Source organism: Poecilia latipinna, unplaced genomic scaffold (genome assembly GCF_001443285.1).
Source record: "Poecilia latipinna isolate Pla-1442-1.1 unplaced genomic scaffold, P_latipinna-1.0 Scaffold1693, whole genome shotgun sequence".
Classification (NCBI taxonomy): Eukaryota; Metazoa; Chordata; class Actinopteri; order Cyprinodontiformes; family Poeciliidae; genus Poecilia; species Poecilia latipinna.
Window position 1 is genome coordinate 44064 of NW_015114309.1, and position 14046 is coordinate 58109.

The 14046-nt window shown below is 34.3% G+C and overlaps 1 protein-coding gene across 2 annotated transcripts in view; it reads left to right on the forward strand.

Moving 5' to 3' along the window:
- The first annotated feature begins 2813 nt into the window (after positions 1-2813).
- The window catches only part of LOC106964586 (uncharacterized), a 17751-nt gene continuing 6518 nt past the window's right edge, over positions 2814-14046 (forward strand). For both annotated transcript variants that reach the window (XM_015060192.1, XM_015060193.1), the window contains exons 1-3: positions 2814-3690; positions 11029-11340; positions 12814-13143. In XM_015060192.1, the coding sequence (XP_014915678.1) occupies positions 3630-3690; positions 11029-11340; positions 12814-13143 (703 nt within the window). In that variant the 5' untranslated portion in view covers positions 2814-3629. The remainder of the gene's footprint in view (positions 3691-11028; positions 11341-12813; positions 13144-14046) is intronic.

Here is a 14046-nt window from a genome sequence, read left to right on the forward strand (position 1 = left end):
AAAGTGTTATTTTTGTCTTTCAGTTTTTTTTACCTATTCAAAACATTAGTCAGTTCAGGTGTATGCAGCAATGCTTATACACTCTGAAAAAGCTAAAAACATGAAATAAGCCACTTTGTCCAATAAAAAATAATTTTTATTAAATATGCAGACGTTTCACTATTGAGATACATCTTCATTGGCATGGCTGCTCTCCTGTTTCTGAGTGCTGTTGTCTACTTCATAAAACGTGAGTACCGGTCTGCCACTCTCAAAATTAAAAGTTTACAAGAATAACAAGCTAGGGTTTGCTGGTGTTTGATGTTATGGATTAGCCATTATATATACTTTTCTATTATTTTTCAGGGTGCTGTAACAACATCACACAGGACAGGACTGCCGATCCATCAGCAGAGATGTAATGGGTAATTTGAGATCAAATGAGCCTCTTGTCTTGTCTGTCACTTATGTTGCACAATCTTCATGGCCGCAGTCCTCTTCTTATTGTTAGCTCCATCCTCTCCGATTATTCTAGCTTTCCAAACTAAGAAACCTTAACAGAATTAAGCTCTGACATGTGGTAAAAAAAAAAAAACCTATCATGAGGCAATGTAAAAATGTTTATGTAAATTTACAATGGATTCTTGAAAAATCCCACACATTACTGTTAACTAAACAAAATTATCCTGCCAGGAGTCTATCTTAAAAATGAAGGCTGCTGCTCTGGATTTGGTTGGAGTATTTTTGTTTGATGGCTCCTCGCTTCACCTGTAGGATTCATTTTTGATGTAATATTTTGTAGTGTGGTCTTACATCCATATGTTGTAACAGGTAAAGTGCATTTAATACAAATACAGAGTTTAAAGATTATGTTTATTTGCATCATCTGTCTTCTTGAAAATATGCATTACGTAAAAATGTAAAGAGATACATCTTTACATTTTCATTGCATCCAGAAATTGAATTAAAATGAAATGTATTTTCTTTAAGAACTGGCAGTGTTTGTTTTTCAACTTCAGTGACAACATCCATGGTGTTTCTGTAAGATTTGAGCTTAGAATAGGTAGAATGTTTACAAGAAAGAAAGTAGGAAGCCAAAGAAGTTGCTAACAACTATGCAGGCCTACTATATACATATAGTACAAAAATGGGTATTTGGGTTACCTTGCGTAAAAACAAACAAGAGCAATTTAACTGAATGTTTGGTACCATTTCATATGTACAGATCAGATACAAAAGGAGTTTGTCAGTAGTCTTTCAAACTTTCTGCATCAGAAATTGGTTAGGCAATTTTTTTTACTTTATCAAGTTTACCTGTCAAGTTGTAAATGCACTAAATATGTTAAAGAAAAGGGGATACAGTGCTTCGCCACTAATTATCAACACCAGAATAACTAGAAATATCCAGGTGAGATGATCACTTATCAATAATCTCTGAGCAGTATCATTGAAAACTGTAATGGTCTGAATGTTTTGTTTTGGAATTGATTTCATGTTTCTGCATGTAATGCTGATACATTAGTGGTATTGTTGTCAGTCAGTTGCCATGTCACCAAGTCTGTTTGTAGCATAGCCAACACAGAGCAAGACAAAAAAAAAAAAAGAATACTAGTGGTTTGGAGGTTTTTAAAAAAATGTTCAGTGTCATTTTCTCGATTGTTGTGGCACACTGCACTAAATTAATAATACCAATTTTATTAATTTGTTTCATTTTGTTAACAGAATTGTTATGCAGTGGCTGCATGGATGTGGATGGGAAGTAAAATAATAGTCTTTTTGCCCTCCATTGTTGTGGGCGTGTGCCAAATTTCCAGGTGTAAGTCAGACAGCAGGTTGACTCAAATAAAGAGATTATAAGCGTAGCTCCGACAGTACAAATTATAGTAAGAGGTTGTTTTCAGGGGAAGAGCAGGGGATGTTACTATCTGAGCTCTGAGGTCTTCGAGGAATCCAAACCATCTGAAGGCAGAAGCAGAGATACTCATGGTGAGTCACAAGTAGACAACATGCAGGAACTGATCTCAAGGACTCTCTTGATGGCCACAACCAAATATATAATGGGGCTGGAGGATGCCTGACCTTATACAACCTCCTGAAGATGAGATGATTATTGCAGATGTATCTGCTAATCAGTCAGAAACCAACCAATAAGGAGAGCTGTTTCCTCAAGATTGAAAAAAAAAAAAAACAGGAAATAACACCCCAAGATCATAACATCATAGTTCTCAACCTGTGGTTTATGTATACCAGTGCACTGCAATATTGCTCATTTGAAAGGTTGAAGCAAATTAACTTGCATGCAACGGACAATGATGAACCAACACAGCTGCAAAGCTCCATCATCTATGAGGTTAGATTTTGGCTCTGTGAATGACATCCAACCAAACCCAAACATTTTTCAGTGTAGTTCACTTCAACATCCTGTAAGATTAGCTGATTAATGTCTTCAGTGACCAGAGTAATAACAGTGACTAAGCAAATAATGCATTTCTTTGCTCTTTATTTAATAGATTCTCAGGTACAGTGTGATTAATTTGAGAAATATGTTGCAGGACAGTCAAATAAATAGTGTCGATGTGTGAGTTTGTTTGACTGTTTTTCCCTTTAAATAATTTTAAGTTGTTTTTGCAAGGCATATAGATTGGTCAAAAATGTCCCTGACTTTCCCAGTGAGAAGACCTTGGCTGTTTTTCCAAATTTCAGCTTGAGAATTACGACATTTTAAAAAACCCTGGGGACACATAGTATATAATTCATTCTTTAAATCAACAATAAAACAAAAAAAAAGTTCCTCTAACTTTCTTTTGGTTTATGTCATAACAGAACAAAACAAAACAAAAAAAATCTACGTGTCGTTTTAAAAGTCTGCAAAGACTTCATTACTTGGAAACTCTCACTACTAAAACAAATTGAGGAACAATATGCTGAATTATATGAAACTAAAATAATTATTTGACAGTTTTGTGCACATATTTTAAAACAACATTTCTCTGAGGAAGTTTACCCACTCAAATTGAGCAATGGCTGTGAGGTATCTGCACACACCCAGGGCTCTCAATGCATCAGAGGAAACTTCTGGTTTGTTTTGACACAAATAACCACAACTCTGCCAAGGTGAGACAAGAGGACGCAGCAGTGGAAAAAGAGATGTCATATTTAACTTTTAGACTTTTCAGAAATGTGTTTTTAAAATGTTTTTTTTTTTTGTTTTTTTTTTTTATCTGACTACCCAAGTTTTGCATAGGAGCAATTGTTGTTCATATAAACTGACAGTGAGGCATGAAAGGGCAGGAAAGGTGGCTAAAAATCGTACCTCTCTTATTTGGAGGTCCCTCGCTCGGTAAATGTCAGCAAGTTTCAACAGGATGTGGAGGGAGCTTTTGTCACGTTATGTCCTTTCTGCACTACCTGCTTGGTCTAAACAGTAAACCGTATAAAGTTTAAAGCCGAACGTGATCACCATCAAGTTTGAAAAAGTTAAAGTTGTGGTGTTCTGTTGACTGCTGTACAAAGTGAAACCCTGCAGAAGTATTTAGGTGACTAAAGTGATGCAGCCGAGCCGTAGTGGTCTTGTGGTTTTGTCCCATGATGCACGGAGAAATTAAAGCAGCCTCGTCTTGCTGCTGCTAAACATTGTGTGACTCGTGACAATGAAAGCAGACAAGTGGATTCCCTTTTTTGCCCTCTGGGTTCTAAGTGTCTCTTCAAATGGTAAGTCTTATTTTAAAATTAAACTGTGAACAATGTTGAGCAGTGTTAAAATAGATGGTCTATTTATAGTAATCATACTTTTATTGACTTTCAAGTTTTCCCTGAAATAACTCACATATCCGCAGACAGCACTATGTCCAGTACTATGTTTGAACAGCAAACCTGAGATCTTGCTTGGTTGAGAATTATATACTCTTGGATTTATCTGAGCTAACAAATTGGTACTTTCAATTGAAAGACCTTTTGCATCACATTGAAATCACCAGTGTCACAGGAAATTGTTCAATTTAACACTAGGTGAGTGTGGGGGTTTCCACTGTTCAGTGATAAAGCCTAAAAAAGTTTTCAACACTTCATCATTTAGGTTTTAGTGTCAGAGAATTGATAATCTCTGAGTTATTTTTAACAAGAAAGAAGAAAATTAGTATTTATTGCCAAATGCAGAGAGTCGCTTAGTGCTCTTTAAATAATCAAATCAAAATTTTTCACTCAGACATTAAAAAGAGTTTCTGACGGAGAGTGGGGGGTACGAAGGCTGTCAAAATTACTCTGACCTGACTGATTAAAACCTTCCTAAACGGATGGGTGTGCATACCACCATTTTTAAGGAGGAAATCGTTTTGGAAATAGAAAATGGAGGTGGTGAACAAAAAAGGAACTAAAAATATCTGGCTATAAAAAGATATCTACATTGATTGTTACCAAAGTACTGTTTTGTATAGCAAAAGGAAAAGTGTTTTTAATAAAGACAAGTCAAGTGAAACAGCTACTTTAAGAAATAAAGAAAAATCAGTTTGAACAATAAAGATTTAAAGAGTGGAAGAAAGAAAAAAAGAGTGTGCCCTGATGGGTCCAGATAGCACCAGGACAGTTTTCACTTCTGTCGGTCGGAAACCACATTCTGCACCCACGCACTGCAGTTTTCTCACATTCTATTTCCATTTCATGAAGAAGCCATTTCATATACTTAAAGAAACTGCTTAAAGAATATTCCATCATGGAGCTAAAATCACATTAAAATACAAGAGATTATTCCTGCTAACACCCATCACTAACTACAATAACTCGTTGAAGAATATTAATTAATCTGAGTTATAACAATATTTATTTTGCCCATGGGATCAATAGAGTATTTTTGAATTTGAATCAGAATCTCACATGTTGGTTAACTATATATGTAAAATATAATGTTTTAAAAAGTCTTTACTTACGAATTTGGAGATGTAGTTTGGCATATCAGGCTCAACAGATATAAGTGGTATAAAAGTACAGTCAACACAATTCAAACACTTAACATTTTCTTTTCCTTGTTTTTGAAAAACAGCTTATAAACAATCCCCATCCCAAGGTCTGACCCAATCAGAAATCGGACATAAAAAAAAAAAAAAAAAAAAAAAAACTTTGCCAGGATGGTTGCGCTGACATGTGGTCAGTATGAAACAGCGTGTAGCAGACTTTGAAAAAGTCAAATAAAAAATTTTTAAAAAACACCAAAAGTGGCAAGTAGCAAAGTGGAAAAACCAGTAAACATCTGTTCAGATTTACTTTTGTCCTGGGTGATGCAGCCAGTGCGGTTCAGATTCTGATTGGTTTTCAGTGTTCAAGCCCGTGGAGTCATGGTCTCCTCTGGGTTGATGTAGCAGATAAAGTCTCAGTCACATGTGTCAAACTCACGGCCCGGCGGCCGGCCTGCCGTAGCTTTTTATGTGGCCCTCAAGGCTCTAGTGGGCCACATGAAAAGAACCTTCAAATAAACAGCTGTGTGCTTATTTTTCTTTTTTAATCAGTCAAATCCAATCAGTTTTTATTTGTAAACTATCAAATTACATCAATGTAAAAATATGTTAAATATTATTTAATTATAATAAGTACTCAGTCAGCTATTGATTAATGTTTGAACATTTGGGTTTTATCAATAAATTCTGGCACAACTGTTCCTTTATTACTTTACTGTTCCTCATTTATGATCTTGATATGACCCAAAATAAAATGAGTTTGACACCCCTGACATAGGTTACATACAGTCATGGTCAGTAAATTAAAATTGTATAGAAAAGTTAATTTATTCCNTTCTGTCACCCTTTAAAAAGTTACAGCTAATAAGATCCCTGTTGCACACACACACACTTGTTCTGGCCCTTTTTGTTGAATTTAGGAATTCTCCATCCACCATTAGTTAGTGTTACAAAACTATGTGTGGTCCTTTGAGAAAATATTCTGTAGACTAACAAGCCAAAAGTAGATGAACATTTCGCCATCAATTCAGGACATGAAGCTTACATGTATTCAGGTTGTGCAGCAGCACAATGATCTGTGGCATTGTGGTATTAATTTAAACTGGCTGTTTATTTTTGAAAACCTCTACAGAGGTTGGGTCACAATCCTTTCACACTGATGAAAAACACTGATTGCCAGCTAGCGAAAAGCTTGTTACTGCCAACAGTGGCTCAACCATTTCTGCTGCTAATGAGGATAATTACCTTTTCACATTTGTTTACTCTTTACTCTTCATGAATAAGATAATTTAAAAAACCAATTGCTCAGATTATCTTTGTTTAACACTGACATGTCTTTGATAATCTGGGGTGTGACAGAAAAATGAATAGGTTACCTCTGTGCAACCTTTCAACTGTGTCAGTCCTAATTTCTAATTTTACACCCATTATAAGACATCTGGGAAAAACACCAAAAATTAATTACCTCCCATTGTTTCAGTAGATCAATAGCATTTGCAAGCAGTCTTAACAGCAAACAAGGAACATAGACTTTATGTGTGGTTTACATTCACTTCTGCTTATTTTCTGGAAGACAGCTGCCAATATGTTATGTTAATAAAATACTTTTAGTTAAGTTAGATCTTGTTTTGGCCTCATTTATATTTTACCCTATCTTGATGCATTACCACAAAAACTCTCAGTCTAAGTATATAGATCCATGTGACTGAGAAGTTGTACTTTTTGTGTTGATGTAAACATATTAAAGCAATATTTCTTGATTTGGCTCAAATAATTAATCTACAATCTAAAATACAAGAACATGTGAACTAGTTTGTTTTCATAGCCAGGATCATAGCAGCACTGATCTTTGTAACTGATAAACAACACTTGTGAAGAATGATGCTGCTGCTAGTTTTGTGCTAGTTGTCATTTTGAGGCCTCCTGCTGGGAAACTCTAGACATTACAGATATGAACTTAGCTGCTGCACTTCTATAAACCAAAAGGGATATGAAAACACTTAATATTCTCAAGATTACAACTCTTTAACACTAAGTCACATTTAATATTCAGAACAGTCTCCAGTTTCCGGCCAGTGAACAGTTTTATTATTTTATTGTTGTCACTGCATTTATATCAGAACGTTCATTTGTAGTGACTCCCATACTACTGGTGCTGCATTAATACCACCGGGAGGCAGTGTCTCCAATTTAATCATTTTTCTTACACTGATGAAGAGCAGAGTAGAGTCAGCCCTCATCTGAGTGGGTGTTGACATCAGCCTGTCAGTCACAGCTAGAAAAAAAAAATAAGTATAACAGTACAATACATGAAATGTTTCACTTGTTTAAAAAAAAAAAAAAAAAAAAAACAAAAAAAAAATTTACATCAAAACTGAAGACTTTCAAGATTTATCTAAATGTATATTAGATATATTTATCTAATAACCAAGAGGAAAACTTGTAAAACAAGCTTTTCTTCTTGTCTTCATACCAAAAAATATTCCCCATTAAATAACAATACCTTTGGGATAAAGTTATTAGGAACCAGTGAACAAGAAACATACACTATTTATATGTGGACAAAGATGCTAATTATAGATAACTAAAGTATGATTATAATAAATGCAATTTATTAAAAAACAATGTAGTCAGTAAAATTTAATGAAAGTATTTAAAGGTAACTGATAACCTGGACAAAAAAATCAGAGCTTATTCCATCAATTTAGATAGGGTTGGGGCACAAAATGAAAATATGAAAGACCCTATAACAAGATTAATACTGTTATTTTTCTTTGTTAATTAAAATTTTATGTTAAAAAATGCATCTTTTCTAAGAAGTTTTATTTTTATGTTAAATTACATTCTGTTTGTATTCTGAGGCTAGATTTTCTAAGTTTCCAGTAAAAAAAAAGACAAAAATTGGTTCAGAAACTGAAATTCCAACTTTGAAAGACTTAGCATACATGGTGGCCTTAGCACCTCTGTGTGCACACACACAGAGTTTATAGTACAAATTACAGTTATAAAAACTGTTATTTGCATTTCTGATTGTTTACATTTTATTGAAACCAGATGCCCATAGTTCAGGAAAAATGCCTTTATGTTAACATCTTCCGTATTCCAACTTACAACTATGGTATTCTTACGTGTGATGTCACTCGAGTCCTGAGTTATAACTTCAAGGAAAAAAAAATCACAGTATAAATTTGGTTATAAGGTGGTGGGTGGTCCAAATTTTTTCTAAAGTATAGCACATATGGTTATTGGTATCTATTTTTTATTGAAAAAAAAACAATCAATTTTTCATGTTTACTTGAAATTAAATAATTTACTCTACAAAAATAAATGTAAGAAGATCAGATATTTCCACATTTTGGCTCTAGTGGCCTTTATTTGAAAGTTGCTTGACAGGAAATAGGGTAATGAGAGAGGGGGAAGACATGCAGCACATGTCACCAGGCCTGCAATCAAACCCACAACTAAGGCCTTCATATGTGGGTTGTGCTTTGCCCCTGCGCCACCACAGCACCCCCATGTGACACGTTTATAGATTGAACTGAATAATTTTTTTCATTGTGCTATGTGTTGTCTTGGAATTTTTGTCATTGTAACACCTAGGGCCAGAGCAAATTGGGGTTCACAATGTCAGCGACTGGTTGGCTTAGATTCTGGTTAAGTCAAATTACCCATACTTACATCTTCCCTAACTGAACAGGGAAGAAAAAACTGCAGATTTATTTTCAAAGTCCACTATGCTTCTCAAATAGTGAATGTATTTTACATATAAATGAGGAAAAAAAATACAAGCAAGTAACAGGATCAGAACACGCATGAACTTCCTGCACATGAATGTAGTGACAGCGGATGACTGCTTGTGTTGTTGACTTTATATCAATTTCTCATACCTACCATGTATGTAACAACTGTGGAGAGGGGCACTGACTGACATAATGTTGCCACGAACTTAAGATTTTTCTTCTGCTGCTATAGATCAGGCCTATATAAGTAAATAGATGATGCCCTTGCCAATCAGGAAGTATTTGTACTGAAGAGTTCTGAGTGCCACACATGAAAGAACGGCTTGATCTAGAAATACACTGAAACGATACCACGAACAGGCAAAAGAACCAAACTGAACTTAAAATTCATCAAACTTTAATCTCAGGACTTTCATTTTTTTTTTTTTACATTTTAAGTCTACCCATGGAGAAACTAGGCTGAACTGTTTACAACTCTGAAGTGTGACATACCCCAAAACTGCTGCAATGCAAATACCAGAGGAAGCACCTGCAGCTTCATAAAGCAATAACAACAAATTTGCAAAGAAAGATAGAAATACATGATCTAAAACCAAACTTATATGATGATGAAAGTGAAAAGTCCACGATTACTTTGACTCCTTGTGACTTTTACATGCTCCAAAACTAGCATTTTTTCATATCACTCAAATTTATGCTTAAAATAAGCATAAATTTGGAATGCTGGCAACTTACACATTGATAGTTCATGGCTGATGTACTTTACTGATTAATTGAAAATCTTTCTCACTACACTTGTGTAAAAGATTAACAAAGACAAATCCAATATGTATCATTATCATGACATTCTCTTAAAAGCTTTAGACTACATGTGAAAGTCAGTGAAGGTATTTCCGTGAATTAAGCGTGAACCTACTGTGGTAGTCTTGTGGTTTGTATTTGAGAATATAAGCAGCCCTGCCGTGTTTCATATATCTCACATTCATGAAGATACTGAGAATGTATTCAGACAAGTGGATTATTCTCTTAACCCTGTGGCTTACATCTGTTTCAAGTAAGTCATTTCTTAAGCTAAAATGTATTTGTTAAAATTGCCATATGTATAACATTTTAAAACATTTTGTTTTAAATATGCTCGTAAGCACAATATGGCAAATGTTCCCAATGTTTTTGATGTTATATTGAGCTCTGATTAATTACCAAACATTTCTTAAAATTAATATGTAAAAGTATTTGCAATAAATGTCAAATAATATATCTATCTTATACTGTATTATATTGCATGGCTATCAGTCTTCTTAAAACATTAAACGTCAGCGGAGACATCACTGATAAGAAACTTCTTCCATTGAATCCTAACACCATCATTATCATGAAGAGGTGTGGGTGAGGTGAGGGAGAACGCAGGCAGGACCCAGGATGTTGATAAAAGATGAATTTTAAGAATGAAAATACCAGCTCACACAGTTCAAGTAATAGGCAGCACGGCAGAGCGGAAACATCAGCACTGGTAGCAACTGAATAAAGACTGAGACGAGAGCTGCAGCTGACACAGGACAAACTGTTCAACTGTGACAACTGAGACAAACAACATGAAGTCTGATAAATAACCAGGACCCAACAAGACACAGAGACAACAGGTGGACTTAAATATATAGAGGATAATCACTGAAACGAGACACACCTGGGAAACAATCAAGGGGGAGAGACAGGAAGTCACAGAGACTCACAGGGAACAGAACTAAAGAAAAACACAGAAACCTAAAGAAACATATACGGCAAAAACCACAGTCCCAACCATCATGCATGGGCCTTTTACCTGTTTATGTTTTGGATCCTCATGAATACCAAAAATGTGACATTCAAACCTGGAGACTTTGTATGTTTGTCACCGTGCAGTCTTCGTTCCACTTAAAATATTTACTGCTCACAGCCTCTTCACATACCTCTACCTTACAATTTTTGAACTTTATAGTTCACATTCACAATGCATTACTGTGCCTTAGGTTGGGGTAACACTCTGTTTAAAAGAATATAAATAATCTTCACTTAATTTAAAAATCATTCATTTCTAACCCAATTTTGTAATAATCCCAATTCAAAAACAGTGTTAAGGACAGACAGTGCAAATTAATGGGAACCTTCCTTATTTTCCTCCCATTTAGGAGGACAATTTATTAAGGATATCTGTAAACACATATTCTAATATATTAAATATGAGTTTATTTGACAAACTGAAACTGACATTTGAGCAAGCTGCTCACATGGAGCAAGCGGTCTCTAAGATGTACACTTCTAAAATTCATGAGTTTATTATTTTTTATTTATTTGTTTTTTTTATGAAACTGTTGCAATTCATTCAGGTGAACGAGTCTGTAAGAAGCATAAAGTCAGCGCTCTACTTGGATCTTCTGTGGTCTTGCCCTGCAATTTTTCATCAAATGACTCCAGCTGGGTTGAATGGACTCAAGAAGATAGACAAAATGTGGACCTGGTTCGTCTCAACTCAAAGGGACGCATTCTTTACCTGGACCCCAGATCTGGGCGAGTGAAAACCTTTCCCATCCAGGCTTCACAGAGGAAATACTCTATCATCATTGATGAGCTCCAGAAATCTGATATAGGTTCTTACTACTGCAAGCAGAGCAATGAATGCATTGAAGTGAAGTTGTCAGGTATGCTGTTTCTCTTGTACCTTAAATCTATTCTGGTATCAAATATTTTTCTTTTCTACATTAGTGAAATGTTTATTTGAGCAGTGGAAAAGTACTGAAGCTTATTTTTATTTACTACCTTTTCAAGTAAGCAGTTCTCGAAAATACCTTNCAGCNAAGTTTTTTATTAAACAAGATTCTCAACATTTAGGTTTTTGTTTCAGGGAACTGATAACCTTTAAGCTATTCTAACAAAAAAAAAGGAAAATTATTATTTATTTCCAGATGCAGAGAGTAGCTTATTTGAATTTAAAAAAAAAATAAATAAATAAATAAATAATAATAATAATAATAATAATAATAATAATAATAATAATAATAATAATAATAATAATAATAATAATAATAATAATAATGTTTACTTAGTCCTGAGAGAAGGGCTTCTGTGGGGGAGTGGGAGGAAAGACGACTGCCCAAACTACGATAAACTGATTGATTAGAATTACCTAATGCATTGATAAAACCTAAAAGGACAGATGTGGGCCACAATTTTTAAGCAGCAAATCTTCATGGATCAAGACAAAAGTAACTAAAAATATTTGGTGGAATGACTATTGAAAAGAAAATCTATATTGATCGTGACCACAGATATGTTTTCAATAGTAAAATGAAAATATGTTTTTAATATTCGCAATCTAAAGACAAGTCAAACTACACATCTGTCTCAAGAAGTAAATACATGAAAACAAAAAAAAAATCTCAGTTTGAACAGTAAAGATTAAGCTTAAAGTGTGTGAGAAAAAAAAAAAAAGATATGTGTTCTGATGGGTCCAGATAGAGATAGCACAGTTCTCACCTCTGTCATTTGGAAAACCACTTTCTGCACCCAAGCACTGCAGTTTTCTCTCATCTTACTTCCATTTCATATCTTTGAAGAAATCATTACATACACTTTTGGTTAAAAAATTGTGTTTTAATACATTTTCCTGAATTATGAAGTTTGATTTATGATTTATTATTAGAATATCAAAGCAGAACAATAAAAGAAACAATACAGAAATTTGGGCTTAATGAAAATGTTTATTTTCAAAGACACTTTTCATGTAAAAAAAAACAAAAAAAAAAACAAGCCTCTTTATTGAGAAACATATGACAAATTGAGACTGATATTTAAGCAGGCTGCTGTCCTGTTTTCTAAGATGACAAGATATACTTCTTGAGCTAGCTCAGATTGTAATTTACTGGAATCTTGCAATGTGATGAAGAAAACTGCTACCCCACATGAATGCTCTGAGTGTCCTTTAAAGAAAAAAGATCTTGGTGAAAAAATAATTCAAACAACTGCCACTCACTTGCAGAAAAATGACATTTACCCAAAGTCTTGTTAAACACATCAGTTATTAAGTCTACATTTTTTATTTAAACATAGGTTTATTATTATTTATGTCTTTGCATTTTTTTATGAAACTGTCCTTCATTCTCATTCACATGAAGGAAGTTGTAAAACTCAAGAAATCAGATCTCCACTTGGCTCTTCTGTGGTCTTGCCCTGCAACTTTTCATCAAATGACTTCGACTGGGTCAATTGGACTCAGGCTAAGGAAGATGGACAAAATGTGGACCTGGTTCGTCTCTCATCTAAGGGACGCATTCTTTACCTGGACCCCAGATCTGGGCGAGTGAAAACCTTTCCCATCCAGGCTTCAAAGAGGAATTACTCTATCACCATTGATGAGCTCCAGAAATCTGATATGGGTTCTTACTACTGCGACCAGAGCAATGAATGCTTTGAAGTGAAGTTGTCCAAAGAAAAAGGTGAAAAAGGTATGCTATTTCATTTCAGCCTTGACTTTTATTTGATATAAACACATTTACACAATTTTAATTTAATAGATTTTTAATAGGTTTCACAACTGTCATGACAACATCAAACCAATATCTAAGAACTGGAGGTTTAAGAATCAAAAATATTCTGGCCTTTTCATTTCTAAATTTCCTTTTAAAATTGTTTAATTGAGCAGGGGAAAAGTATTTTAGGCTTATGTTTATTAATGTATTTATCTTTCTGTCAATTGACATGAGCAATTCTTTGAAGTCCCTGCAATACTTGGCTCTTTTTTTGTTCGTACGATTCTCCTTTCACATGATTGCCATTATATCGGCCGTCTCACATAAGAGAAGGAAAAACGGTCCATCTTTCCACGCACGGACGTGTTCATTTTCTAAAACCCAAATCTGGCCTAGTCAAAGCCTTTTCTAACCAAGTCTTAGAGAAAAGCTATTCTATTATCATCGTTTTGCTGGAAACCTTAGATCTGGCACAGCTATGAATGGTTTGAAGTGAAGTTGTCCGAAGACAAAGGTATGCTGTTTTCATCCTCTTCCTTTTGTTACTGTAAAACAAAGACCAAAAATAGAGTGAACATTGCTTTGAAAGAGAAACTAATAAATATTGAAACAATGGTTAAAATTGCTTAGAAAATAATTTTAGCTTCTATGCATTTTCAAGTTTGAAACAAAGTGTTTGTGTTCTTCTGCCAAAGAAATATTTAGAGTATATTTAGAGTAATGTTATGTAGGACACTGATTGAAAATTCAGTGTCAGTAATTTAAAAATTATTTTTTTTTTTCCTACATTACATCCTCATAATTAAGTATTTTTAAGTTCAGTCTTAACATTTTTATGACAAGACAAACTTTTCCAATATATGGCATCAGCAGTGTTGT